The sequence below is a fragment of the Eumetopias jubatus genome, unplaced genomic scaffold, assembly GCF_037043125.1.
Source record: "Eumetopias jubatus isolate StellerSeaLion01/CBP00866 unplaced genomic scaffold, mEumJub1_p1.0 scaffold_11, whole genome shotgun sequence".
NCBI classification, from domain to species: domain Eukaryota; kingdom Metazoa; phylum Chordata; class Mammalia; order Carnivora; family Otariidae; genus Eumetopias; species Eumetopias jubatus.
The window spans coordinates 19320658-19348546 of record NW_028274817.1 but is presented as its reverse complement, the minus strand read 5'-3'; the positions used below and the strand labels follow the sequence as shown (position 1 = coordinate 19348546).

Genomic DNA, 27889 nt, shown 5'->3' with positions numbered 1-27889 from the left:
GATAGGGTAGGGGACAGGACTTGCCCACGTAACATTGTGGCCAAACTGGGATCAGAAACCAGGACTCCTGACTCTTAATCTTCTGTTTCTTCTACCGTACATGGCTGCCTCTTCCCCAGTTTGTGGAAGGAGAGGAGTGGAAGGTAGCGATGGGTGTGCCAAGACACCATCCAAAGGGTACAGCCAAGTGCACGGAAAACATGCTCCCTCAGCCCCAGTTCAGAGCAAGATACGGAGCGGTAGGGACCTAAGTGCTGAAATTCTGCCCACTTTTTCACCTTTCCCTCACCAGACAACCCCATTTCCAGATCTGAATCCTCAGATCAAGGCTGAAAAGATGGTTCTGGAAGGGCCCGTCAACCAGGCTAGAGATGGGAGTCTGAAGGGGCCGGGGATTGGTCTGTGCCCTGTGGGGCCGGCTGGCAGAGCTCACTCTTGCTATGTGGCTGTCCTGGCAGCTTTCTCACTGTGACACTGCAGGTGAAGGGAAGGGGACAGACATGCACATGAGGGTCCAGGTGCACCTGTGCGTCCGGCCCCCACTGCTGATCGACTGACAGCCCAGCTGCTGTGTTTCATAGCCGCACAGCTGGCTGGGTGATGGCGCATGGCCCGTGACTGCACACGGAATGACCGCCCAAGGTCTACTGACTAGCCGCACGAGTGACGAGCAGGCGCACAGTCTGGCTGGCAGTCAGGCAGGCCCGGTGGCCTGGACCTAGTAGGTGCTTGATCTATATTTGCCAACTGGCTAGTCAGGGGTTCTGGCTGGCTTGCTGTCTGCCGGCCTGTCTGTGTCTATCTGATCGTCCGCCTGGCCGACCGGGCTCTGTTCTCTGGGGCCATACCTGGTGGATATCATCCATCCCGTTGCTTGCAAACTCGAAGATCAGGTCACTGGGCTGCAAGGTAATAGCCATGCTGTCTCCCCAGAGAGCTGACAGAAGGATTCGCAGGGCCCTCTGGAGCTGCGGGGGTGTTTTTGACAAAGAGATGCTGTTCAGGTACCTTGGAGCTTAGAGCCTACACCCCGAGCCACAGTAAAATAGGGGGTGTAGAGAGCTGGAGTAGGTGGTGGCCTTATGCCAGGTTCAAGGCTGCATGCTGGGCTGGGCCAACCACAGGAGTGACCTAGGAAGAAGGGAGAGACAGGGGCAATGAGTAAGTCACCTTCCTTGAGCTTTGTTCCCAGGACGGCTAGCCAACAGCAGGGACCCCGCCACCAGGGCCAGACTGCCAAAAGGGGAGGATGATAGGAGAAGAAAGGGGAAGAAGAAAGGAGGCAGGTAAAAAAAAAAAAAAAAAAAAAGGAAAAAGAGGAAGGTAGTTAACTGAGTTGCGTCCAGTGGGAAGTGGCCAAGCCTCAGTGTCAGTCTGTCAGCCGCGTCTGCACCTGAGCCGGCCGCGAAGACACACAGCCTCCCTCCATTCTCTCCTGCCTCCTCTGGAGGTTACAGATCGAGGGACTCTGGGCTCTCTCCACCCTGAAGATTAATCTCCAGGGTGTGGCCACAGGGGAAATCAGGGCACCCCATCCGTCCTTATAGATGGGATAGCAGCATGAAGAATCCTTAAAATTCCCTTGGCTCAGAAAGAATCTTGTGTGAGAGGGTGTGGGTTAGGGACACATGGTGGTACCAGGTGCTCTTCCAGGCTCTGCCTGGCTCGGTCTACCCTGGACGTGGGGGCCACTCAGCTCTGAAGGGCAGAGTCTACAGAGGAAGAAACGTCTCAACGTGGGGGGTTGTGCGGTCAGGGCCAGCGCAGGTTTGACCTTGCTCCTGGGGAGGGGACTCTGGGAACTGGCCACGCCCCCAGAGAGCCCTGAGACAGAGGGCCAGGTGGGCCACAGGCCCTGCGCACTTATCGCTGCCCCGCCACCCCCGCCACCCGCTGCCTTGTGTGGGTTCGCGCTGTTGCTGCAGCTTTGCTTTCAGTTTCAAGACTGAACTGTCACCCTGGGAACTGGAGAGGAGAGCCCCAGCTCAGGGGGGGGCCCACAGAACCTTCCCCATCCTCCAGGGCTGGCTCAGCCCACCCCCCCTTTTCCAGGAAACCTGTCTGCTGCAGCCCACACGTCTCTCCTCTCCCCAGTGCCTCCGGTGCCGACAGCACGCCCCTCAGACCCCCACTCGGCACCCAGGCCTCCAGTGGTCTGCTGCGGTGGCCCGCGTGCCGACCCCCCGAAGCCTAGTTCCCACTCCCACGGCCCCCCTACCAGCCCACTCTGCGCCTCTCCTCCCGAACGCTTGGGCTTTGCCACTCGCAGGCACCTCAGCTTTGGCCCGTAGGGTTGTTTTTAATGGTACGCTCATGTGTGCGGTCATGGGGTGGGTCTACGAACAGCCCGGTTCAACCACGAATGCCTGAAGAACTGGGTCCACGCACCACAGCAGGAGCGACACACCTGCCCTCCAGGTTTGGCAGTGCCAGGGTGGCAAAACCTTCTCCTGGCCCCGAAAGAAATGAGGAACTTCAGAGAGGGGCAAAGGGGAGGAAAGGGAGGAGGACCATGGGTGACCTCTCTGATGACCGCTCTCCCCCACAGGAGACACCCAGGCCTCTCCCACTTCCTTTCCGTTAGCCCACAGGGCTGGCTCCGCCCGCTCCCCACCCCCTCCCGCAACCCCCCCCCCCCGCACCTTTCCACCCCCGGCCCCCAACACAAAACTTCAAGAAGTCGCTCCACTCAACCTGTCAGGTCTGAGTTGCCTTTGGGTGAAGGAGACAGCCCGGCTAGGACGAAGAGGCGGCCCAGGGGAAAACACGGTCTGGCCGGGGTTCCACCCCTCCCACCCCACCCTACCCCCACCCGGCCCCGCCTGTGACCCAGTCTCCTGTGGCCCGCCTGTGAAGCGTCCCAGGGCCATTTATGCTTGGAAGGTCTGTCTCCTCTAGCCAAAGCGCCTCAAGGCCCGCATTCCGCAGCTCCCCGCCCTGCCTCCGGCCGGCTGTCTGCCCCCAGGAAGCATTCTCATACTAATCAAATGAAAGGGATCACTTTCACCTAATCCCACTTTGTCTAAACACGAAACTCCGGTGTCTGCCCCCGCTCCCTTCAACGAGGTCATTCCGCTGCAGCCCTTCCCTCCAGGTTTGCTCATCTCTGGCTTCTCTTCCCAGATCAGCACTTGATGTTTGCGCGTTCACTGGTGCTCTCTGCCTGTAGACCTTCCGTGCACCTTCCTGACCTCCCCCATTAGGCGGTGGCTTCCTAGAGGGCTGGGACATCAGTGGTCATCAGTGAAACGTTAGCACCTTGCACGGTGCTTTGCATGTAGCAGACACTCGATTTATGTCTGCAGAACAAACACATGAATGAACTAATGAATGAACGAACGAACGAATGGATGAATGATACTGGTCAGTCAGTACCAGTGAGGTGTATTTTCTGGGCAAGAAGTATATCCATGTGGGGAGCCTGCGTGGCTCAGTCAGTTAAGCGTCTTGACTCTTGATTTCGGCTCAGGTCACTATCTCAGGGCTGCAAGATAGAGCCTCGCTCCGGCGGGCTCTGTGCTCAGCAGGGAGTCTGCTTACGATTCTCTCTCCCTCTCCCCCCTCTCTAAAAAATATATATATCCACGTGTACATTGGTTGTGGGGCGGGTGTTGTGCACCCAGGCTTATGAGAGAGAAATGGGCGCTGTGTGTTAATCTGTATAGTTTCGCACTGTAACTGACGATGGGGGTTCTCACTGCGGGTGTGCGAAGACACCACGGATTTACTTGTGTGTAGGCTGTGCTCGTGTGCCCCAAGCGTGGGGATGTGTGCACGAGGGCCTCTGTGTGTCGGAGGGCTGCCTGGGTCGGGCCAGCAGCGCCACAGCCTCCGTCCTGGGCTCCTCCTCCCTCACGCCTGCCTTCGTGAGAAGAAGGACAAAGTGGAGCTAGGTGCCGGCTCCAGCGGGGCCGCGGCGAGGGGGGCTGGGACGGGCTGCCACCGCTGCTGCCCCCTACCCCGGCCACCGAAAAGTCAAAGTCCTGTGCTTCCCCGGGAAGAAACGGCGCTGGCCGCAGAATATGGAGGTGGTGGGGGAGGGAAGGCCGCCCACGCACGGTGCCGGACGGAAACCTGGGCCATCGATGCAGAGGGCTTTGAAAGAGACTAATCCAACTGCATTCTTTCAGTGTCCACATGTCTAAGTACCTAAATTCAGGGCCTGGTTGGTGTGGGTTCTGCTGACCCGGGGCCGGGAGCACTGCGAGGGTGCTGCACACAGGACCCAAGGCTGAGCCTGCTGTCCTGTTCTGTCCCAGCGCCCGCCTCCAGCTGGGGTTGGGGGGCAGGGGGATGAAGTAGCTGTCCTAGGTTTGTTGGCCAAGGCTAAGAAAACTCCCATCCCAGCCCCACCATGGAACCTTCCAGTCCAGAAAGCTTTGCCCCTCCCCCCTCAGATGTTTGAGGATTTGAAAGTGAGAGGTGGGGAGAGGCTCATTTGCATGTCACTCACTCTCCCCGGCAGAGGAGCGAACCACCCCCCCCAGGTCCCTCAAAATAACCTCCCTCTCCCAGGAACCTGAAACCCAAAAAACCACCACCACAGAAGGCCCGCCCTGCTGGAGGCCAGAGAGGCCCACACCAGGGGCGCTCCTGCCTGGTGTCCTTACAGACACACGGAGACACAGCTTCGGTGGCCTAGAGCCCCTGACACTGCCTCGACGGTGAGCGGGGCGCTAGGCGGGTACACACAGACACTTGGCTCAGTCACAGACGTGCCTGGGAAGGTCCCCACCCGCCCCATCACTGTACAGACCACAGCTGGCTCCAGTCGGAGTCAACTCCCAGGGTGGCGAGAGCTCCACTCCCTCCACTCCCCTGGAGGCTGCGCCAGGATCCCTAGCTCCCAGGGCTTGTCCTACTCGCACTGAGAGCACAGCGTCTGGAGAGCAGATGGCCCCCGGACACTGAGTGTGAGCGAACGTGTGCCACAGGAGGGAGCAAGCAAGCGAGGGCGCCTACATCCCCAGCCTGCAAACGCACACCTCGGGCTCGCTGTGGTTCTGACTGCATTTCAAAACCAAAAGAGCAAAATAGAAGTGGTTTGGGCTGCTCTCTGCGTCATCACAGCTGGGCCCCCTTCAGCTGTACAGACCCTTTCTGCGGCTGTCACTGGAGCACGTCAAGCGGTGTCCAGCACCCACCCACTGGGCCTCCTCTGCATACAGGAAGCAGCCCCTATGTGGAAGCCGAATCCACAGTCTCCGTGGAGCGAGTTTAAATCTACGCCCGTTCAGCTGAGCCAATGGCTCTCACAGAATTGCTAGTAACACCCGTGGCATTCTCACGCACGCCAGGAAACATGGGGGCCAGATGGTCAGCCAGGCCACAAAGCAAGAGTTCTCCTTCTCCAGTTCCTCATCCTCTTGGAGCCAGCAGCCCTCACTCCTGAAATACCCAGGCCTCCATGAAACCTTTCTGGAATTCTCTGGAAAGGAAGTGACAATTTCCTTCATGCCATTTCCCACTCTCTCACCGCCCCTCCCCCACAACCACAAACAAAATGGAAACTACCCCAGGAACAGCTGTACCCTCTACTTAAAAACAGCCCCTCCTCTGGCTAATAGTCATCCAGAGGCCAATTTGCATGCTGCCCCACGTGACCAGCGGTGTGTATTTAAGAGCCGGAGGGCCAGAGCCAGGAGTCCAGTCTGTAGCCATGGACGGAGCAGAAGTAATCTGTCCGTCGGCCTCTCCCACAGCCTTGATCCCGACCAGGGAGCAGAGCCCTCCTCCTGGAGCAGATGCCCAGCCAAGGGGCCCCAGCCACAACTATTTTGTCAGCTCCTGCTCCTCTATTCCTTTCTTTTCACCACCCCCTCCATTTGAGACGAAATCAGGAAGAAGGAGGAAAAAAATAAAGGTTTTGCAAGCTCTCTTGGTTGGGGTTTCTCTTTGCTTATTTACAAGAAACCCAAGTTTCCTTCCTTGGCCCTGGGTCACTGCCTGCTTCCAGTGTAGGGCTTGTCACAACTCCGATGGTAAGGGAGGCGGGAGCTCATCTCCAACTGCCGTTGTCCTTTCACAGCTCCAGTCTGGCCTCTACCTTCCCAGGCCCTGAGCTGTCCCAGCAGAGGGGGTGATTAGGGCTGCAGGAGGTGGCAGGTCCCCCCGCCTTTCTCCAGGAGACCCGTAAGCTCGCCCCACGGTGTGCACTGCCCAACTTGCGGGGAGGAGGAAGGAAGCCCTCTCCTGGCTCTATCCCAACCAGATGTGAGACCCTGGAAAAGTCAGTCCTCTTTCTGGGCTGTGGTTTCTGTCATCCTTACGCCGGGGGAGGGCTGAGGGTTAAGCCAGCTTTAGCAGATGCTCACTGGGGAGTCTCGGGTGAATGAAGATGGTGGTGGGAAAGCACTTTGGAAATTAAAAATCACTCATCCATAAGATGAGTTTCAGGTGACCTCCCAGAGAGCAAAGGGGGCTTGGGGCCCCATGAGGTCCCTGGAAGTCCCCCTTTGGCTCCAGAACATAGACAGGGTGGGGCTGGAGGCTTCCAGTTGTTGGTTTTGAAGGGGCTGGCTCCTGGCCGGGGCTGGGGGGCCCCCCGTGGAGAGGGGCAGGCCGCTTTGGTTGGAGAGGTGCTCCCAGTCCTCATCACCTTCACCCCGCCCCAGCCCTTGGGGTTGTGGTTATGTGGCGAGAAGAGCTCTACAGAAGCCCCAATAGGGGAGGAGGGTCGGGGGGGAAGGGTTACCAACAAAGTGAACCTATTTCCCCAGCCGTCCTGACTCCCAGGGGCCTTGCCTGAGAAAGCCAAAAGAGCACCCCCTGGAGGTGCCTGTGGCCACCACATCCTCATCTCTACCGCTCCAGGGACCTGCTGAGAGAGTCACTAAGCCCTTCTGGGAAGTGGAGGACAGGCCAATGACAAGGAGAACACACTACAGGAAAGAAGGCAAAGCCTAGTCCAGAGCAGCCACTGAACTCCAGTATGGTGGGCTGCCAGCTACAGCTTAGGAGGGGACCCCAGAAGTCCCAGCAGATCATAAGGGCATGTTCCTCCCCACGAGAAGATCCAGCTTTGCCTTGGGGTTTGGCCAGGTCACCTTCTTCCTCTGTGAAATGGGGACATCCTCCCTAGTTCAAAGGGTTGTCGTGCAAGGCCAGTGAGTTAATGTAGGTGAAAACTCTCTGTTACGTCCCAAACATGTTTTTCAATTTCCTGGTCTGGTTTGTGTCCTTTTGACTACAGTCACTCGTCCAATGTTCAGCGTATCTTTACCTGGATGGACAGGAAGACAGGGACATGGAGACGAAGGTGAGGGAGGACATAACCAACAACCAGAAACCTCATGGGACAGAGAGGAAACCAGCTTGGCTATGGGGGACAGGGATTGGCTGGGAGGTCAGGGAGATCAGATGGATAAGTGCATAGGCCCAAGATCCACCAGGTGGTGGAATTTGAACTTAACATAGACAGCTACTGGGAGTTCCTGGAGATTCTAGAGCAAGGGAGGGGCCTAAGGCAAGCAGTTCTTTAGGCAGATCCGTTTGGTCTGAGTGTATGAGTGGAGTAGATGGAAGGAGACCCAGTGGGGCAGCTGGAACCGAGGTGAAGCCCAGAGCCACCCCGAGGGAATAAAACGACAGAGTATGGGGTAATACAGTAGTTGTAGGGACCCCGAGATGTGGAGCCTGTTCTTACTGTAAAGACTGTTAAAAGATATGAAGTGATTGGGGCAGGAAATAAGGCAAGAAGATGAGCTCACCTTGGACATTCTGAAGTTGGGATTATCTTGAAAAACCCAGGTGGAAAAAAAGGACCTGGAGAGTCATTTTGCTACACACACACACACACACACACACACACACACACACACACACACACCATCAGCAGGAGGGACCTCTACAGGCCTTCAGTGGCCAAAGGGGCCCGTGAGGCTGGCAACCCAGATACAAGGCTGTGGCAGAAAGTGGCATGTGATGAATGAAAGGTGGCCTCAAATAGCACACACCCACCCCTGCCCCCAGGAAGGCCTGCTTGCTTCCATTGGTGGGGGGAGGGAGGGTAATAGAAACACTGACCAGAGACTAATTAAATTCATTAGTGCGTTTTTTAGAGGCTGCGGTAATCTGTGACTCGGCACCAACAGGATATTAAGTCAGATAACTTTTATTGAAGGGACAGTGTTCTTCGTCAAGGCCCCTGCCAGCCCGTGTCCTAGAAACTGATGTGGAGGCTTCTTGCTCAGATCTGGGAGTCCCCCAGGCGGCAGGGGCTGGGCTGGGTTCACTGCCTGCTGGGGTGCCCCTTCCAAATGCCCTCTCGCCCCCCACCACTGGCCACTTCCCAGGCCAGCAAAAGCAAAGGGTAGTCCAGTGTTGCCTGCATGGAGGGGAGGGTGCAGGGCGGAAGTGGAAAGACAGCCTATCAGGGAGGGCAGCTTCAGCTCTGATGTCACCGCAAACTCCTGGGGTTCCTCCTTCCCCCTCACCCACACTACTCAAAGCCTCTTCCTGACTCAAGAGTCCCAGGATATCAAAGTTAAAAGGGACCCTGAAAGATCATGGCATCTATCCGTCCGATCATCCAACTGTAGACACCAAGTTCCTGAGGGAGGAAAAATGACTTGCCCAAGGTCACACAGCCAGTGGCTATGACTCCCAGGCGACCTTTCTTCTTCCCCTCCTCATTGTCTCTGTGCAGCCTCAATACAGCCAACCCTTTCCTCTGGTGAGAACAGACAGCAGCCAAAGACCCAGGGCTGGCAAATAACAATGAGGCCACACATGAGCAGAACACATTTAACTTTTGCAGCAACTTCCCCACCTCCGTGCCTTTGTTCACACCATGCCCTAGGCCTGCTGTGCCCTTCCCCAATTTCTGCAGCTCCAATTCCCACACAGTGGTCAAGATCTGAAGCAAATGTCACCTCCTTTTCACAGCCTTACCTGCTTCCTCCCCACCAAGTATATTCTCTCCCCTTCCTCCTGACACCTTAGATTGACTTCTTAGACTAAAGTACGGGTTGGCAAACTAGGGCCTGCATGCCAAACCCAGCGTACCGTCTGTTCTTGGATGGCCCATGAGCTAAGAATGGCTTTTACATTTTTTAATGATTAGGGGAAAAATGAATAATATTTCATGCCACATGAGATTATTCGAAGTTCAAATTTCAGTATCCACAAATAAAGTTTTATTGGAATGCGGCTATGCTCGTTTGTTTTCATATTGTCTGTGGCTGATTTTGCATTATTAGTTGAGCTCCTGTGACAGAGTCCATATGGGCCACAAAGCCTAAAATATTTACAATCTATTTGCAAGAAAAGTTTACTGGCTCCTGGGCTAAAGGCTTCATTCCCCTTCAGTGTGAACAGATTAAGTTCATTTCTGAGAAGAATGTCACAGAGCACTCAGAGGCGCCAGGAAGGTGTAGGACACCAAATACAAACTCGGCAGACTTTCAGCAGAAAGAAAACCCCGGCCCTGGCTCTGCCCATGGTGTGACCTTGAACAAGTCGCTTCTGCTTTGTGGGCCTCAGTTTCCTCCGCTGCACAGTGAGGGGGTTGGACTGGATGGTCTAAGGCCCTTTCTGGCCCTATGATTCAGAGTCAGCAATCTGTTGCATTTCCAACTCACACAGTTTTGAGCAGACACAGTCCTGATCATCTTCTGTAAGAATAAGAACTTACAGAAGGCTCCCCTGCCCAGCTGTGGTTTTCCGCTGCCACTGTGGGCCCCCTTCACCCCATACTCACCTGCCCCGCCCCACCCTTCCCTTCTAGCTGACCTGTCTGCCCTTCTCTCTGAAGTCCTCTCCCGTCAAAAGAGAGATGGCTTCCTCTGAGAGCAGCACCCCCCCCACCTCCCCCCTGCCCCCCCACCGCCCCTCCGACCTGGTGGACCAGGAGCATCCATTTTTTTTTGTGGGGGCGGAGCCAGGGCAAGAAGGGCGCTCAGCTCTCCCCAGCCTCCCAGGGCCCCCGGCAGACAGGCAGTCAAGTAGGGGATAGGGCCAGCTCTCACCGCACCCCTGCTCTGCCAGAGGAAACAGCCCCTCTCTGCCACTTCCTGTCCCAGGGGTTTCAGCAGTTTCCCCTTCAGGGCCTGCAGGCCCTCCCGCCCCGCCCCTGCCCCACACAGGTCAGAGAGTGCAGGGCGGGGAGGATCCCTCACAGGAAGGCTGAGGAGACAGCTGTGTACGCGAGGGGACGCCCCAACAGCTCCACTGCCACCCTGCTTGGGCTGGAAGGGGGGCGTGGGGGCTGGGAGGGAGCTGGGGCTGTCTCGGCCAAAGACTCTCCTGTTATCGGATGAGGAGAAGTGTGGGTATATCACCTTGAGAGGGTGGGTGCAGAATAAGCCTGGCCTTCGGGGACTGGATGAAAGACAGGATCAGCCCCAGGTGGCTTAGGATGGACGGAGGGGCTGAAGCAAGAGCCTGGGGAAAAGCAGGCCGACAGTAAGGGTTAACTGGGAGGGGCAGGTGACACTGAGATTAATGCCACTTGACAATTCTGCATAATTTTGTCCCCGGCACCAATGGGCAGAGACAACAATGGAGAACAAAGTATTATAGTACATGTGGGTCAAGGGTAGCGGCATTTTCTGGGTGATGGAAAAGGAAGCCATCACATTCCATAGCTGCTCCTGATTCGGTGTGGTGACTTGCACTTGTAAATACCTCCAAGCTGCCCTTGCAAGGTGGAGCTCCTAGCACTGGGACTATGTGCCCGTGAGGGATCCTGCAGGCATGCGACCAGCTCTGCCAGGCCTTCCCAAGGCAATGGGTCAGAGGAGCAGTAGAAGCCCAAAGCCCTGGGCCTCTGCCTAGCTGCTGGTCCTCCTGAGGACAGGTTACAAGTACATGATAATGGTTCTAGAATCCCTGATGCCTGGGATGGGGGCCTCGTAGCGGATAGACACAGTCTCTTTGGTCCCCCTGTGATTATATTGTTCCATGAGGTCCAAGCAGCAGTAGGAGAAGTTGAGGGGACCCCTAGACATGATGGTACTGGGTAAGCCAACAAAAAATGGAGGGGAAGATGGTTTTGATACCTCTCTCAGTTCTGAGAGGTCATCCTCTTGCGACTTAGGCTGAGAGCCCTGCCCAGCCAGGCCTCCTGTCAAGAGAACAGTCTCTCTTTTCCCTGACCCCTCTCCCTCCACAGCCCCCCACCAGGGCAAATAGGACCCAGTGCCCTGGTGACAGGGCCCCACACAAGCCTGCTTCTCCACCCCTGCAATTTGGAGTAAATCCTGCTTCACAGCTGGTATGGGGGACGCCAAGGAAGCCTTGGAGACAACATCTGGATGTGCACCTGGGCTTCTGCCAGGCCCTCCCTACATCTGCAGTGCAAACCCAGGGCCAGGGTTTGGTTACAAGCCCGACTCAAAGCTGGTGGCACGTGTTTGGAAAGCGCATCTAGCCCGGGTGGAGGGGTGCAAGCACTTGAGATCAGTGCCAGCTCAGGGCAAGTGCTTGCGGCGGTTGGCACCGATCTGAGCTAGTGCTGGGCCTGGGATGGAGGGTGCAGCCACTATGGCCTTGCCGTGGGCCCACTGGGGGAGGAGCAGAGGGGTGTGGGTGTTGTTTAAATGTGGGTAAGATTTTCTTTTGTGCCCTCTGATAGCACTTCAAGTTGTTACCTCTGCATCTGGGGAAAGGGGCCAAACGGTAAAAATTACAGGGTGACGGCGTGGCGCAGAGGGAAGGTGGCAGGGATTTACACTTGTTGGGTATGAGCTGTGGGGTTGGTGTTGTGCCAGGCACTTCACCTAGGCTAGCTCCTTTAATTCTTACAACACCCTTACAAAGTAGCTAGTCAGTGGCAAAGCTGGGGTTTGAACCTAGGTTTAGTTCCAACTACTACGCTCTCTGAACTTCGTTTTCAGTAAAATCTCTTTTGGTAATAATCTTGTTTTAATAGTTCCGTTTTAAAAACAGCAGAAGTAAGGCTCAGAAAAGATTAGGTAACGTGACCAAGGTCACACGGCCCGTCAAGAATGGCGGCAGACCTTTTCTCAGGCAGCGGGTGAGATGGCGGACATTTGGACAGAAGTTGCCTACTGAAAGCAGCTGACTGTCTTTCAAAATAAGCAGAAGGTCCTGCTTCAAGAAACTGGCAAGAACAGACTCCCGCAACATTACAAAAACATTGGTCTGGGCTACAAGATGCCCAAGGAGGCCACTAAGGGCACGTATGCTGACAAGAAATGGCCCTTTACTGATAATGTCTCCATCTGAGAGCAGATTCTGTCTGGCATGGTGACCAAGATGAAGATGCAGAGGACCACTGTCATCCACCATGACTACTCCCCTTACATCCGAAAGTACAACTGCTTCAAGAGATGCCACTAAGAACAGGTCTGTACACCGGTCTCCTGCTTCAGGGACCTCCAGATTGGTGACACTGTCACAGCGGGTGAGTGCCAGCCCTTCTGAAAGACTGTGCTCTTCAACGTGCTTAAGGTCAGCAAGGCTGCCAGCACCAAGAAGCAACTCCAGAAGTTCTAAGACTAAGACATCCGCCCATACCTCCAGAAAAATAAAGTCATTTTCCTAGTCAAAAAAAAGGAGGCAGAACTCAAACCCAGACTGTGTGCCTTCGATCTCAAAGTCTGTGCCTTTCCCACTGTCCCATGCTGGTGACCATTTGCTCAGATCCCTAGCTCAGGGCTTGCCCACAACACACAACTCTGAAGGCTCAGGACCTCTGTGATGCTCCTTCAACAAAAGCTTCCCAGGTCTGTGACCCACCCCCTTCAGGGCTTCAATCCCAACCAAAGCTCCATCTAATAAGTGAATCCTAACTTTCTGGGCCAAGTCTGCACCAAAATGGTGACAAGTTGAACTCCTGTGGCCAGCTATGGAGGAAGGGGAAGTGGAATAGAAGGCTTCCAGCTCTGTTGATGAAGGACGCTGACTCTATTCCTATACCTCAAGGGGCCTACTGTTTCCAGAAAGTTCCTGGATCCAGACCTGGAGTGGCCATGTCATGGCCCTGCCCCATAAATATACACTTGCTCTCGGCTTACACATAATTAAGTCTGGGTTCTTATCTCGGGTTATTGATTCACATGTTTATTCAAATCTTTATGGAAAGTCAGCCCTGAGCACCTCATAGATGGAAGGCCCATGGCCAGTATCACCAGGCCCACCCTATTCTCCTCGAGGTAGGTTCTCTTCCTACCTAAGTTCCCGGTAAGCTGGGTTAGCCCATCTACCTAATCAATATTGCTGGGTTTTTTTCTCCCCAAAATACATCTGTAGCAAATATCTCTTCATAACTGAGGCCCAGATGTTGGCAGAAAATGGGGAGTGACTGCTAATGGGTATAGAGTCTCTTTATGGGGTGATGACAATATTCTATAATGGACTGTGGTGATGGAACTACAATTCTGTGAATATACTGAAGCCACTGAATTGTGTACTTTGAATGTATAATTGAATTGTATGGCAATGAACTAAATCGAATTAAACTGTTGTTCATTATTATTTTTATTTTTTTTATTTTGAGAGGGGGGCAGGGGCAGAGGGGGAGAGAGAGAATCCTTAAGCAGGTTCCACGCCCAGCGCAGAGCCCGACATGGGGCTCAGTCTCACAACTCTGAGATCATGACCTGAGCCGAAATCAAGAGTCAGACGCTTCACCGACTGAGCCACCCAGGTGCCCCTAATAAAACTGTTACTTCAAACAGACAAACAAACAAAATGAGGCCCAGAGAGGGGCAGCAGCTCACTCAAGGCCACGTGCAAGTTGACAGAGCAGTTCAGGCCAGACTCCAGACTTCTGATTTCTGATTTTGAGGCACTTCCCTCCTATCAGCCTCCCCACAACCCTAAGCAAGGATAAATGCTGAGGTTGGGCGAGTGTGCGAAGCAGGACCAACCAGCCAAGCATGAGGGCTGGTGGCGGGACCTAAAGCAACAGGGTAAGTAGGCAGTGGAAAATGCTGTAGACCAGGGGCTTTAATTTAGGTCTGCCATGAGCGTCACCAAGTGCCCCTCTCTGGATCCCAGTGTCCCTGTCTGTAGAGTTAAGTGAATGAGTCTGGCGCTCCCTTGCGAAAGGCCCCACGAGCTCTGACCCTCTAAGGTTCTAATTAGAAAGCACTATGAGATGAAACAGAACGGCGCATCAAATGTGTGCTTCTTCTCAGACGGCTGCAGGAGGTCCTGGACACAATTAGGCGTTCCAATCGATGCTCCTCACTGATAGTGATGACCAGGACTTCCCTGTGAGAGTCAGATACTCCCAGACAAGTCCACTGCTGAGTTTCTCCATGGTGGTGGTGGGGGGGGGGCAGGTAGCTTGGTCCCGATTCCCCCCCACCAGGAGTGTTAGGTCGTAGTATAACCCATAATAGAGACCCATTAATCATGTTCTCTGGAGATGTGGGGAACCAGGTTCTCGGCCTGGTGCCCAGGCAGCCCCACCTTGTGCTGAGCTTGCCTCCTTGGTGGAGGGAGTGACCGCTGATGGCCAATGGTCTAGCCCCCGCAGGACAGGATGTTTCCACATCAAGCCCCACTTCCTGCCGCTAGCCCTGGGCTCCGGTTCCCCCCTTCTCCTGCCATCTGGTCGCCTGCCCTCTGCCCCCTCCCCTTGCTGGGTGTTTACAGGCTGTCTTATCAGCCTGGGGAATCTGGGCCTCACCCAGCAGGCTGCCCCGCCCCGCCCAGCCCAGACAGCCTGCCCAGGGCCGTACCTGCTGTGGTTTCGTCACTCCAGGCACTCGAGTCTGGAACCCCCCTTGCACCCCTGGCTGGCAGGGGGGGTGTGGATGAAGGCTTGCTGCCTGCCAGAGTGAAACCTGAATATTCATAGTGCTTTATCCACCTTGCCCAAGCTGGGGGAGGGCAGGCATTCTTTGTATATTGTCATCATCTCTATCTGCAGGCTATGGGGACAGGAATGAGGTGCTTGGGTCACTGAGAAGGATAACTTTGGCCTGGAGGCCTTGACGGCTCTTCTGTTCTCAGCCACCAAGAGATGAGCAGGGGCAATGCTAGGCTCTGAGAGTACAGGCAGGTTTTCTTTTTTCTAACTGGAAGTACTGTAAATACTCCAAGCTGAAGGTGGGACCAAATGAGGGGCCACAGGCTGAGCATGGTGGAGGAGGGAAGGCTAGGGAATCTGTGGCCACAGCCTCAGCTAATCCATGCCTACTTCAGAGTCTCATGAGCCCCACACTGTCTCCATCCCACCCTGGGATCTGTTCACCCATCAAAGGCTGGGATAAGGCCAGAGCTAACCACTGAGCAAGTCCAACGACTTTCCCTGGGGACACAAGGGCTTAGATTTTTCCATCAAATAAGTTTGAACCAAGAAGGGGGACAGGGATGGGGACAGCAGGCAAATGAACACGCTGCAGGTGATGGATATGCCTTCCAGCACTTTGGGCGAAGATCCCGAAGGTGTAAGTTCTGACCTGTCCAGAAGCCGGTCTCACAGGGACAGGGCCTGCTTGCTAAAGCTGACCAAGCCACACAGCAGGAATCAAAGCCACAGTCCCAACCCAGTGCATCTTTCAGGAGCTTCCATGCTGTTTGCTGATAAATCAATGAAAATATATTTAGGCAGTAGATTGCAACATTCACACTTATGATAAAATGCCATACTTCAAAGAAATTTACGAGACTGTGTCCTTCTAGACCTCTAGGATATAAATCAATAGTCTGGGGCACTTGGGTGGGAAAGTTTGGAAAACCTCTGCTAAGGCAATTTTGCCATTAATGGGCTATGTAACCACAGGCATGCCTAGTCACATGGCTCTCACAGCCTTGGGCCTCCTGCCCCCCTCTCCACTACAGACCTCATGCTACCCAGAGCTCTTCTGACTGACCCTAGTAGCGGCCAGGACTCCACAGGCCACCATCCCATCTCCCCAGGAATGACTTCCCCACCACTCTGAAAAATCACAAACCATTTAGTGTTAATGTGTTAGTGGGTGATATTAGGTTAATGTGTCACCTCTATCCTTAACACATTTTCATTGAGAAAGGCCATCTGGAGCTACCCTGCCTTAGTCTAGAGAGTGGCTCCAGGGCAACAGTGGGGCAGACCAGTAGGTAGGTAAGCCAGGTGGGTATTTCTCAGTGGTTCTGCCTCCCTTCACACCATTAACCATGGGGCGATCTGGCCTGCACCACCTACTCCCCCTGCCTGTAGGCCGTTAGGAAGCTGTATGGAGTGGCTGTGAAAGCCTTGGAAAAGCTAACAACCAGGCCCGGTGCAGGAGAAAGTGCATTGACTGGGTGTGAGGAAGATGAAGTTCCAGTCATGGCCATGCCTCTGCCTAGCTCCTCCCTCAGCCTTTGCGCCGGCGCCAGCTCCTACCCCAGGGCACGCATTCAGATCTATGGCTGTGGCCATACCAGCTGTACTCGGCAGAGCTTTCCAGTCCAAACTCATCTGCTTGGTCTCCAAAGGTCCTTCACAGTCTGACCCCACCCTACCTACTCAGCCTTGTTTCCCATGATTTCCCAACTCAAGCCTGGGCTTGAAGCCCAGTGGTCTCCTCATGGTCCCCTGAGGGAACATTCCAGCCTCATTCACGGAGTTTCTCAGGCCAGCCATGCCCTTGCTGCTATGTTTTGGTTCATCAAATAATGCCCATCCAGCAAGGTCCCAACCAAGGTCCCCAGACCCCTTGAACTGGTTATACCCTGACAAGTAGAGTGCACACCTATGGAGCCCCCTTTTCTTAAATGCTGGTAGCCCAAATTCGACCATAAGATCTCTTAATGCCACACAGGCTTGACCTGTAATTATTTCATCTGTGTATCTTGTTTCCCCAACAGGCAGTCAAATCCGTGGGACCAAGGCACCTCATTCCTGTCTCCATAGGCTGCAGATAGAGATGATGAAAATATACAAAGAATGCATGCCCTCCCAGGTGCTGACAGATCTTTAAGGCTACAGTCTAAGGGTGGGGATAGGGATGGAGTTGGGGGACAAAGGTCCCAAGCCTCAAACACTACTTGACCATTCTTGCTCCCTGTCTCTGTTTGGGGAAACATACACCAGCTAGAGTCATTTATTCCAAGCTGCATCAAGAAGGTGGTTGATGATCAATCAGGTCATCTCTCTTTGTACAAAACCAGTGTTTCCACCCTGGGAGTATTAGGTGCTAATCTGATCACTGGACTCTCTGGAAAGATATCATGATTCTGGATCAGATCTAAGACCCTAAAATGATTCAGAAGAACAGGGTGTGTGGGGTGCCTGGGTGGCTCAGTTGGTTAGGAGTCTGACTCTTGATTTAGGCTAGGGTCATGATCTCAGGGTCTTGTGATCAAGCCCCGTGATTGGCTCCATGCTCAGCGGGGAGTCCTGCTTGGGATTCTAAATTCCTCTCCCTCTCCCACACCCCCACCCCCGGCTTGCATGCTCACTCACTCACTCTCGGGGGAAAAAAAAAAATAAATCTTTAAAGAAAAAAGAATGGGGTGTGATGGTAATTATATGAAGAAAAGCTCTTTGTTTTTTTAAAAGATTTTATTTATTTATTTGAGAGAGAGAGAGGGAGAGCACCAGTGGGGGGAGAGGCAGAGAGACAAGCAGACTCCCTGCCGAGCACAGAGCTCGGCGTGGGGCGTGATCCCAATACCCCAAGATCATGACCCGAGCTGAAGTCAGATGCTTAACCGAATGAGCCACCCAGACGCCCCGAAGACAAGCTTTTTAAAAAAGAGGTATTATGTTGTTTAGACAGAAAATGTTGGAAAGGGATATGACTGGCATCTATAAAATGATGTACAGAGCAGATAATCATGGACCCAGTCACCAAAAATGGTTCATAAATGAAGGGCAAATAATAAATAGTCTTACTTTGCAAATACATAAGTTTGTAAACTTATGGAACTCTTCAGCTGAAGAATATCAATGAAAAGATAATGCATCTGCTAAAGTAACAGTTATATCAGGGTCACCCATGATTATAAAATATCACAAAAGCACAGCCAAACATATCTGTTATAGCAATTACTGTAAATAGGATAAATTCAAGTATTAAAAGAAAATGATACTGACAATCTTATTCTAAAATTCATATGAAATTGCAAAAGAATTAAAATAGGCAAAAAACAACTTTGAAAAAGAACAAAGTTGGAGGGCTAGCACCACCTGTTTTCAAAAATGATTATAAAGTTACAGTAATCAAAAAGTTGGCATTGGTGGAAAGATAAACAGATCAATCAGCAGAACAGAATATAGAGGGGCGCCTGGGTGGCTCAGTCCCTTAAATGTCTGCCTTCAGCTCAGGTCATGATCCCAGGGTCCTGAGATAGAGCCCTACCTTGGGCTCTCCTGCTTCTCCCTCGCCTCTCCCTTTGTCCCTCCCCCCACACTCATGCATGTGTGTGTGCGCGCGCGCTCTCTCTCTCTCTTTCAAATAAATAAATAAATAAATAAATAAATAAATAAATAAAATCTTAAAAAAAGAGAGAGAGAGAGAACAGGGGCGCCTGGGTAGCTCAGTTGGTTAAGCGTCTGCCTTCTACTCAGGTCATGATCCCAGGGTCCTGGGATCAAGCCCCACATCAGCCTTCCTGCTCAGTAGGGAGCTTGCTTCTCCCTCTCCTTCTGCTCATGTGCTCTCTCTCGCTCACTCTCCCTCTCAAATAAATAAATAAAATCTTAAAAAAAAAACAGAATATGGAGTCCAGAAATAAGCCCACATATATAAGGACAACTGCAGGAGCCTGACAATAGCTTTTCCATCCAACGGTACTAGAATAATTGGATATCCATATGTAAAAAGAATAAAATGAATGTGAATTCACACCTCTCGCTATGTAGAAAAATTAACTCAAAACGGATCAAAGACCAAAATGTAAAGTCTAAAACTATAAAACTTATAAAAGAAAACATTAAGACAAGATATTTGTGAACTTGGGCTAGGTTCTTCACCTAGCCCAAAAGTATGATCCCTAACAGTATGGATCTTTTACCATACCAAAAGTATGATCCATAAAAGTAAAAAGTATGATCCACAAAAGTAAAAATTGATTGGTTGGGCTTCATTGATATTAAAATCTTCTGCTCCTCAAAAGACACTATGAAGAGAATGAAAAGGCAAGTCACAGACTCAGAGAAAACCTTTACAAAGCACGTATCATCTGATAAAGGTCTTGTATCCAGAATATATAAAGAACTCTCAAAACTCAACAAGAAAAACAAAACAATTTAAAAATAGGCAAAATATTTAAACAGATACCTCACCAAAGAAGCTATATTGGTGACAAGTAAGTACATCATTAGGGAAGGACAAATTAAAACCACAATGAGATACCACTGCACACCAATTACAAGGGCTAAAATTAGAAAGACTCACCAAGTATTGGTGAGGACGCGGAGTAACTGGAACTCACACACTACTGGCGGGAATGTAAAATAGTACAACCACTTTGGAAAAACAGTTTGACAGTTTCTTAAAAAGTTGAACCTACAACTATTGTATGATTCAGCTATTCCACTCCTAGGTATTTAACCAAGAGAAAAGGACATATATAGCTATGGAAAGATTTGTACACAGATGTTCATAGCAGCTTTGTTTGTAATAGCCAAACATGGGGGGCGGGGAAGCCACCAAATGTCCATCAACTGATGAATAAATAATGTGTGGTATCTCCATACAATGGAATGCTACCTAGCAATAAAAAGGAATGAAATATGGATGCATATAACAACATGGACGGATCTTAAATATGTCAAATGAAAGAATCCATACAAAAAGAGAGTACATGGTATATGATTCCATTATATAAAACTCTAGAAAATGCAAACTATTACAATGAGTAGTAAATAAGCCCTAGAGCTCTAATAAACAGAATAGTAAATATAGCTAACAATATCGTATTATAATCATCAAACTTGCTAGAGTCTCTTAATCCCGCACAGTCTTGAATTGCTCTTTAATCACTAGAAAGAAAGGATAATTAGGTACCATGATAGAGGTGCTAATTATCATTACAATGGTAACCATATTACAATATGCAAATAGCCCACTATGGGGCTAAGTGCATGTGTATTACTACAGCTCTAGAATTGGGTTCAGATCCTTCAGAGCAGGAGGCTGGGCCTGCTGTGGTGGTTTTTGTTTTGTTTTGTTTTGTTTTGTTTTTGATCAGTGTGGCACCAAGAACGTGGTTAGCTAATGTAATGAGATAAGTGTTTTCTGTGCATGGATTCTCACAGAATCAGCAAAGCTGAACTAGCTTCTTTTATCCTCTGGGGGTATTATGGGAAAAAGACAAATTATCTCCTAAATCTATGTCTAAGTACCTCCTTGCTATCAGGTCATCAGGAATTTGGGGAGGTTAAGACTAATTACCCACTCTCCCATCCCCCAAGGCCTAGCAGTTCTAACCTGAGGGGAGGAGACCAAGGGACTGAGTGAAGTGGCTCAGGGGTGGTCCATGGGTGGTCCAGTTTTTCCTGGGCAAACACAAGCCATCTGACAGCGGATGGAACCTCCAAAGTACTTTCAGGGAGGCCTCGAATGGGGATGGTGCACCGCCCCCCGGGAACTCATCTGGGCAGACGCAGTGCCCCAGCTCCAACCCAACGCCTCTGGGCATTGGCCCAGAATGGACGCATCATCTAATTCTAGTAAAAGGACAGAGAAAGTGGGGAGTGGCTGGTCAGTTGGCTCCTAGAATTCTACACTCAGCAGGGTAATAACAACAGACCAATGGTTGCTAAATTCTTGCCAGGGGTGCAACATGAGGCCTTCTCTCAAAGGAACCAACTTCTTATTCCTGCAGCAAATGATACTCAAGATGAGAGTGGCGAAAAGATAAAGATGGCAATGTTAATAAAAACATTAAGGACTTGAGTTTTGCTCTTCACTGCACCACTGCCTGCCACTCGGAAAGACTATTCCACACACACTTCTTCTTCCGGGTCCCCTCCTTCTCCTGTGTGGGGGCAGACTTAACAAAGCGTTAGCAGGAAGATAAGGAAAATCTCCCTCTCAGTTTCAGGAATGGGTATGGCAGGCCCTGCCAATGCTGTCAGAGAAGCAGTTGATCCCTGGAGTTGGCAAAGCCAAGGGTGTGTGAAGGGAAGTGACAGCAAGAATAGTCACGGGCATCACAACAGCTAGCACCCGTGGGGCGGTAACTGTGCGCCAGGCACCATGCGGAGTGCCCTACGTGCAGTCTCTCATTTAATCCTCCTTGCGACCCTGTGAGGTGGGCACTGGAACCCAGCGCGGTTAAGGGACTAGCCCATACTCACACAGTCAGTAAGCGGTAGGTCTGGAGTGAGAACACATCTCTGGAAGGATACTAGGTTAGACTGGAAGAGGAAAGGAAGCTTCAGGAAGGGCAGATGGACTGAGAAGCAGGGAGTACCAGCAGTGGGACAATAAAATGGTCCATCAGGAAGGTGGGAATCTAAGGCCAAGCTTGCTCAACCTGGGCAAGCTGCTTAACCTCTTTCTTCTTCTTGGTTTAAGAAATGTTCCAGCACTTTCCCTTGCAGAACCTCCTGCATGAAACACCTTTCCCTAAGCCTCCTTCTCCTCCTATAGAATGCTGGGGTCTCTGCCAAAAAACTCACCTTAGGACATGACTCCCCAGCCAAGAAGCCAGGGCACTCTGGTGTGTCCCTGTGGTGTTGCAACGTGCTGGGGAGGGGGCAGGGAAAGAGGGCAGTGAGAGAGGAAAAATGATGTGGGGGAGGGGAGGATATGTGTGTGTCTGGGTGTTTTTCTCCAGTTAAACTCAACAAGAGCCCAGTTCCCCTCCACACTCAGCCATGGGAGACACAGAAGCAGCAGAACAAATACATGGCTAGTCCTTGCCCTTGCCCTTGCCCGGGTGGTCTGGACAGTGGGACTCTCTAGGCTCTTGGGTTCCCACTGAAGAAATGAAAATCTCTGTTCTCCACCTGAACCTGCCGGCTTTCAGAGGAATCCCAGACCTCTGGGGAAAGGTGGGATCCAACCGCCCATGCCCGCTGTGAACACCACTGGTGCTTTGGTTTTCCTTCCCTTTGGTGCCCTCTACCTCTCTTCCCCTCTCTCCACCCGCCTCCCCCAGGGCGCGCGCGCGCGCGTGCGTGTGTGTGTGTGTGTGTGTGTGTGTGTGTGTGTGTGTGTTGGTGGGGGTGGGGAGCTCAAAATGAAATCCCCTCAGCTTGGGTGGCAGGGAAGCCTGCCTATCCTTTGTGTCTTATCAATACACGCTGGGCTCCCTCAGCTCCTGGTCCAGGCCGGCCACTTTCTATCTCCTTGAGTGGAGATTGGGGGGTTTGCTCTGAGCCACCCACACTGGCTGACCTGGTCTTTTATGTGACATGCATTTGCCAAACAATTATCCAGGCTTCGAAGGTCAGTCTGTAGCCAGGGAAGACAGAGAAAGGCGTCTTTTCTCCCTTTTGGGCCCAGCCAAATCTCCCCCGCGCCGCCCCACCCCCCCTCCCTTCAAGGTCTAGCTCGAGCCTCGGCCCTCACAAAGCCTTCCCTCCCTCCTCCAGCTGCCGACCTCAGAGCCCTGGCCGCCTCTGGCCCCTGCTCCAAGGAGCACAATTAGCACCTGACCAGCCACTGACCTGGCTGCCTGTCCTCGCCTCTGATTGTTTCAGTGTCTTAGTCATCTTTCCCCCACCACCTCCTTCACTCGTCTCCTCCACAGTGCCTAGCACAGGTTGGGCACACAGTAGGTGTTAATAAATGGCTGTTGAATTGAAACTCAGCAGCCCCTGTGAGGTCAGAACCCTCAACGAGCACCCCGACCAGCAGTTCCTTGGCAACCAGCACTGGGGCCCGAGCTAGAGGGCATTACTGGCGAGGCCACGATTACCAGCCATGCGAGGCTCAGCGGCCAGAGATTTGCAGGCAGGTTGGTGTTGATGAGAAAAGCCCCTGACCTCTAGGAAAGTGCCCATGGGATTCTGGGTACCTCGGATGAGTTTCCTTTCTCCCCTGCAGAACTAGTTTTCAGTCTGAGAACCACAAAGGGAATAAATTGGCAGTGAAGCCAGAAACCTCTTTGCAGCTTAGAAATCCTGGAGAGATAACCAAGCCAAGGCTGGGGTCAGGCCCAAGCTTGAGAAGAGAAGGCTGCCCTAAGCCCTTCCCAGCTCAGCAGGGAACCTCCGGGAGGTGGTGGGGTGTGCCAGAGGGCTAGAGGGGTGTTTGGGGGGTGGCGCTAAGTAATGCTGTCCTGCCCTGGGACCCAACGAATCATGCCATTTGCAGCCCACGAAGGAAGCAGGTCTCCCTTTCCCCGTCATTCATCCAATTCCCAAAGCAGTTCAGAAGGTGCATCCAGACCAGAAACCCGCTGGGGTCCCCAGGCAAGGAGAAGCCTCCAAGTCTGGGATGCCTGGCTCCCCACAAAGCTCAAGTATTCCAGCCTGGCTTAGAATTATGGTTATTTATATAGATGACCTAGACGCTCTCCCTGGCTCCCTCCCACACCCTGCACCCCAACTCTGGCCTACAAAAGAAGCTACACACAATCCTGGAAGGCATGTGGCATCTTCTTCACCTCCATATTTTCTCACTGCCACTTCACTGATGACTGCTACGGGGACTGGCTCTTGGCAAACGTTTGTTGAGTGGAATGAGTTTTAGGCACTGTATTAGATTAATACCATAATGTTGGTTCATGCTCACTATGTGCCATATACTATTCTAATAAACAGCTTATGTTTATTGATGTATTTGATCTTTGGAGCAACCTTATGAGGTAGGGCTCATTTGACAAATGGGGAAACTGAGGCATACAATTGCCTGGGATCACATAGCTAGTAAATAACAAAGCTGGGTTTTAGACCCAGACAGTCTGGCTCTAGGGATGGAAGGTAAAATGAGAAAGGTGGGGGTGGGGGTGGGGGGCAGCAAGGCCCAAGGCCAAGCTTAGGAGCAGGGATTTCCCTGGGAAAGCAATCCCCTCAGCCTGCGCCTGGCTGGGCCTCTTGAGAGACAAAAGCCCTGAATTTTGCAGGCCAGGGGCATTTTGGATAGTCTATTAATCAGGCCTATGAATGACAGACCACAACACCCTCATTTTTAGATCCCAACATAGGACAGAGAAGACAGAAGCCACTGTACCACCACTTTGCACCAGTCAGGGGGAGAGCGGGTTTCAGGCCCCCAGCTTGTCCAGGGGTGGGCGCCAGTTCCTGAGTAACCACCGAGCAAACAGTGCAGCAGTGGGAGGAATGCCAGACATAGTTGCAAACAAGCCACTCCTTCGGCTCACAGCTAGAGGCTGGGTGAGGGTGGCAACGTGGAGCCTGCTCAACAGCCCCCCCCCCAAACATCCCAGGCTTTGAACACAACCCAGCCCCAGAAACAACCACATGCAAGGCAGCCTCTTCCCCACAAGGGCCAGGATAACAAGTCCTCCAAGATAGTTAAGTCTTTGACTTAACCCAAGATAGCTCCCCCGCTAGGCTGTTTCTGCTCTGGGTCCACTGAATCAATGGTTGAAGAAAGTGCCTTCTAACCGGTAAAACCCTGTGTAACTAACTGCGAAGAGGGATTTGCATTCTTACCCGGCATACGTGTTTCCTAGGCATATTTAGTGCCAAAGTGTCTGATCTCCCCCCAAGGGGAGAGCTAGATCTGTCCCCTTCACCCCTCTCCAACCTGGCACTCCGGCCAGGGGTCAGCTTGCAGGGGGTGAGTCCCCAATGGGCGTGCCCACCAGCTGTTGGGGCCAAGCAGTGGTGGCTCAGGCCCTGGGGTGGTGACCTCACTTCCGCTCCTACCTCCCCACCTCCCTAGCACTCCTCCCATCTGAGGCCCCACCAGGCCAAAATCGAGAAGTCCAAGGTTAACTGTTCCTCCCCACTTTAAGAGCTAATTAAAATGATTAGCCACAATGAACTGTCAAACATTAACCAGAAGAAGCTGCAGGACCAGACAGGCCTCTATCTCGGGCATAGGGATGAGGGGCAGGAATCAAACTGCCATCAAATCCCACAGCGGGGGTGGGGGGGGCAGCCAGGGAGAACCTGGCTGAGCCGAGGTACCAAGGGGTCAGGAGGTGACTCTGGTCAGGAAGGCCATGTCCCTACACACAGTCCTGAGGAGAGGGCAGCAGAGTTAGGGTGCGGTGGAGGGACGAGAAATTCGTAAAGCGGACACCGCCTCAGCAGTTCCCCAAAGCAAGGCGCTGCCGGCAGGGCACCCCGCGCTGTGCGGCCGCTCAGTCGCCTCGCCGGCAGCAGAGGAAGGAACCGAGAGGCGGGAGAAACCGGGAGAGCGGGAACGCGGGAGCGGGAAGGCTGGCGTCTTGCTCACACGGAAACTCTGGCCCCTGCCAAGAGGTCTCGATTTTGGCGATCCAATTATCCAAGTCATAGGGGTGTGTGTGTGTGTGTGTGTGTGTGTGTGTGTGTGTGTGCGCGCGCGCGCGTGCGTGCTTTACACTAGTGAGTGTGCGCTTTACACTAAGGCTCCTGGCCCCAGAGGCGCTAGGGGCCGCCCGATCAATCTGGCTGCCCCGCCACCGCACGGTCTGACCTCCCGCCCTCGAGCACCGCGCTTTTGGGGGCCTTCTGCCACGATCGGCCCTGTCACGGAACCCCCGCGGCCCGGGGCGCGGGAAAACTGGCCTCCCACCCTGGCTTGGGAATTCGATTCCGTTTCTAACCCCAGCTCAGAAGCCCGGGTTCCCCAACACACACGCGGTGGGGCGAGGCAAGGGCGGGATTCAACACGCCGCGGCTCTCCCACCATTCCCTGGGCCCCCAACCCCGACACGCCGGGGCCCCAGCGTCCCCGATCCCGCCCTCAGGCAAACTTTTCGAGGTCCCCGAAGGCTCGAAGAACCGGCGCCATCGACGTACCTGAGGCCGAGTGGGCTCGGTCGCCGGGCTGGGGTCAGTCGCTGCGGTCCCCTCCCCGCTCCGGGGGCCCAGGCGAGGGTCCCCAGCTGCGTCCCGCCCTCCCCCCCCCCAGCCCGCCTTCTCCCCTCAGAAGCCGGGCCGGGCCAGTGGCGCCGGGATCTCGGCGCCGGCGAAAGGAGAAGTGGAAGTTGAGCGTGGCGCCCGGTCGGTCCCCGCGGCCGCCGGGGCCACCGTCCCCCTCCCTCCTTCCCTCCCTCTTTCCTCCCTGCCCGCCTGCCCCCGCGGCCCCGCGTCCGTGACTCACCTCGGCGCCGGGGCAGGCTGGTCCGGGCGGGCGAGGCGCAGGGCTCTCCCACACGTCGCGCCGCCAATGGCAAGTTGGAGGGCGAGATGCAAATACCAGGTGAGACGGCGGCGCCCCTGATAAAACGACTCCGGGGGGCGGGGTGGAGTGCGGGGGGGACCTGGGTGGCCGCCGGGGAGGGCCACGCCGAGGGAGGGGGCGGCGGGGGCGCCCGGGGAGGGGGCGCGAGCCGGCGGAGACCTGCACTGAGACACCCGAGCGAAAGGGGAAATTGCACTAGAGACACACACGTCCCCTCAGGCGGCGGCTGGGGCGGGCGCGAAGGAGGCAGGGCGGGAGGGAGGGAAGAGCCGGAGGGAGGGACCGACGGGAGGGACCGCGGGGCGGGCGGGCGGGGTGGGTGAGGGATCGAGGGAGGGACGAGGCGTCTTGGTGGAAACAGCGCCCCTCCACCCCCGGCCCGCCGCGGTCGCCAGCACGGCAGGGGGAGCCGTGCCAGGGGCCCGCGCGGCCTCTCCTTCCCCTCACGGCTCGCTCGCCCCCGGGGACCGCGAGAGCAGGGCCCCTGCAGAGCCCACGTCGCGCACCCCTTTCTTGGCCCTCGCCCCTCAGTCTGCTAGCACGCGGCGGGCCAGGGCTCTCGGCTCCCTGTGGGGGCCCTTCCCGGCGGGAAGCCCCCACACAATGCCTCGGAGAAAAATCTATTCCCCGGGGACCCTGGATGGCTATGTCCACCCCCCTCGGCCTGCACACGCCACTGGCTTGACGCCTTTGGCCCACACCCTTGCACTCCAGATTATTGAGCGCCTGCTGTGTGCGGACCTGATGGGAGGACGAGGGCGGGCGGAGCGGTTGGTGAGGCCAGGAGATGCCCAGAGGATACAATTCAGGAGCTAGATTCCAAACACTGCGGAATCCTGGGCCAAATGCCTCATCGTGTGCTTGGGGGTGACTGGAGAGTTTGGGGGACTTCTTAGGGAAGTCGAGCCTAGGGCTTCTGGTGGGGGAGACCAGGCAGACATGAATTAGGGGAAGGGCTGGGGTGGGGGGGAGCGGGACTGCCACAGCAGGTGCAGAGGCAGCCAGAGTTGGGGTGCTGGGAAAAAGCTCATGCCCCCCTTCTCTCCAAAGCCAAGCTGCCCTGTTTGGGGCATCCATATGAACCCCAGTCTCCCATTCTATCTCCCCCTTACCCTCTCTGACCTGCCCCGGCATCCATACAAGCCCCCACACGCCACCGGGTCCCATAGCTAGGAGGATCTATGAGGGAGATGGCTGGAAATAGTCACTTCTTATGGTTCTACATGGTCTAGAGGAAGGGCCCATCCAAGCCTCAGCCCTGGCAGCTCCTTGGCAGAAAGCAGGAAAGCTGAAGGGGCCCCAGAGGAGGAAGGCCCTCTGAAGGGCAGGGGTGGCCAAAGGGCCTGAAGTTCAGGGACCTGCTCAACCACCAGCATCTGCCTGCTTCCCCAGCCTTGGGAGAGGATGGTCCCTGGCACAAGACTGGGGGACAGGAATGGTGGTGGATGATGGCAGTGAAGGCAGCTGCAGATTATAGGTTTCTGGGGGAAAACCTAGGGGCTGGACTGGGGCACTGGCCCTTAAGATCTCTTGCCTACCTACAGCCAAGTCCCTGAAATAAGCCCCAAGAGATTTCCATTTTTTTTTTCTTTTCTAAGTGGCCATGTTTCCCCAGGGGATTCCTGATCCTGGAGCCACACTGTTCTCTGCTGGTCTCTTGTCTGTGAGGCTCCCCTGTCGAAATCGAAATCGTGGTAGGTCCCAGCCATCCCTAAGCTCCCTTTGCCTTGACCTTGAGACTCACT

At 53.9% G+C, this 27889-nt stretch overlaps 1 protein-coding gene and 1 pseudogene across 4 annotated transcripts in view; one reads left to right on the top strand and one right to left on the bottom strand.

Moving 5' to 3' along the window:
• ELF4 (E74 like ETS transcription factor 4) overlaps positions 1–26214 on the bottom strand; it is a 39194-nt gene extending 12980 nt beyond the window's left edge. The window contains exons 1-2 of one of the 4 annotated variants that reach the window (XM_028122692.2): positions 26064–26214; positions 849–1131 (exon numbers count right to left, since the gene is read on the bottom strand). In XM_028122692.2, coding sequence (XP_027978493.1) covers positions 849–920 — 72 coding nt within the window. In that variant the 5' untranslated portion in view covers positions 921–1131; positions 26064–26214. Of the gene's footprint in view, positions 1–848; positions 1132–2694; positions 2715–25759; positions 25844–26063 lie in introns of those variants that run through there. The other 3 variants (XM_028122689.2, XM_028122690.2, XM_088028646.1) reach the window with 3 other exon arrangements.
• LOC114223707 (small ribosomal subunit protein uS17 pseudogene) lies at positions 11983–12650 on the top strand (annotated as a pseudogene).
• Positions 26215–27889: the final 1675 nt, after the last annotated feature.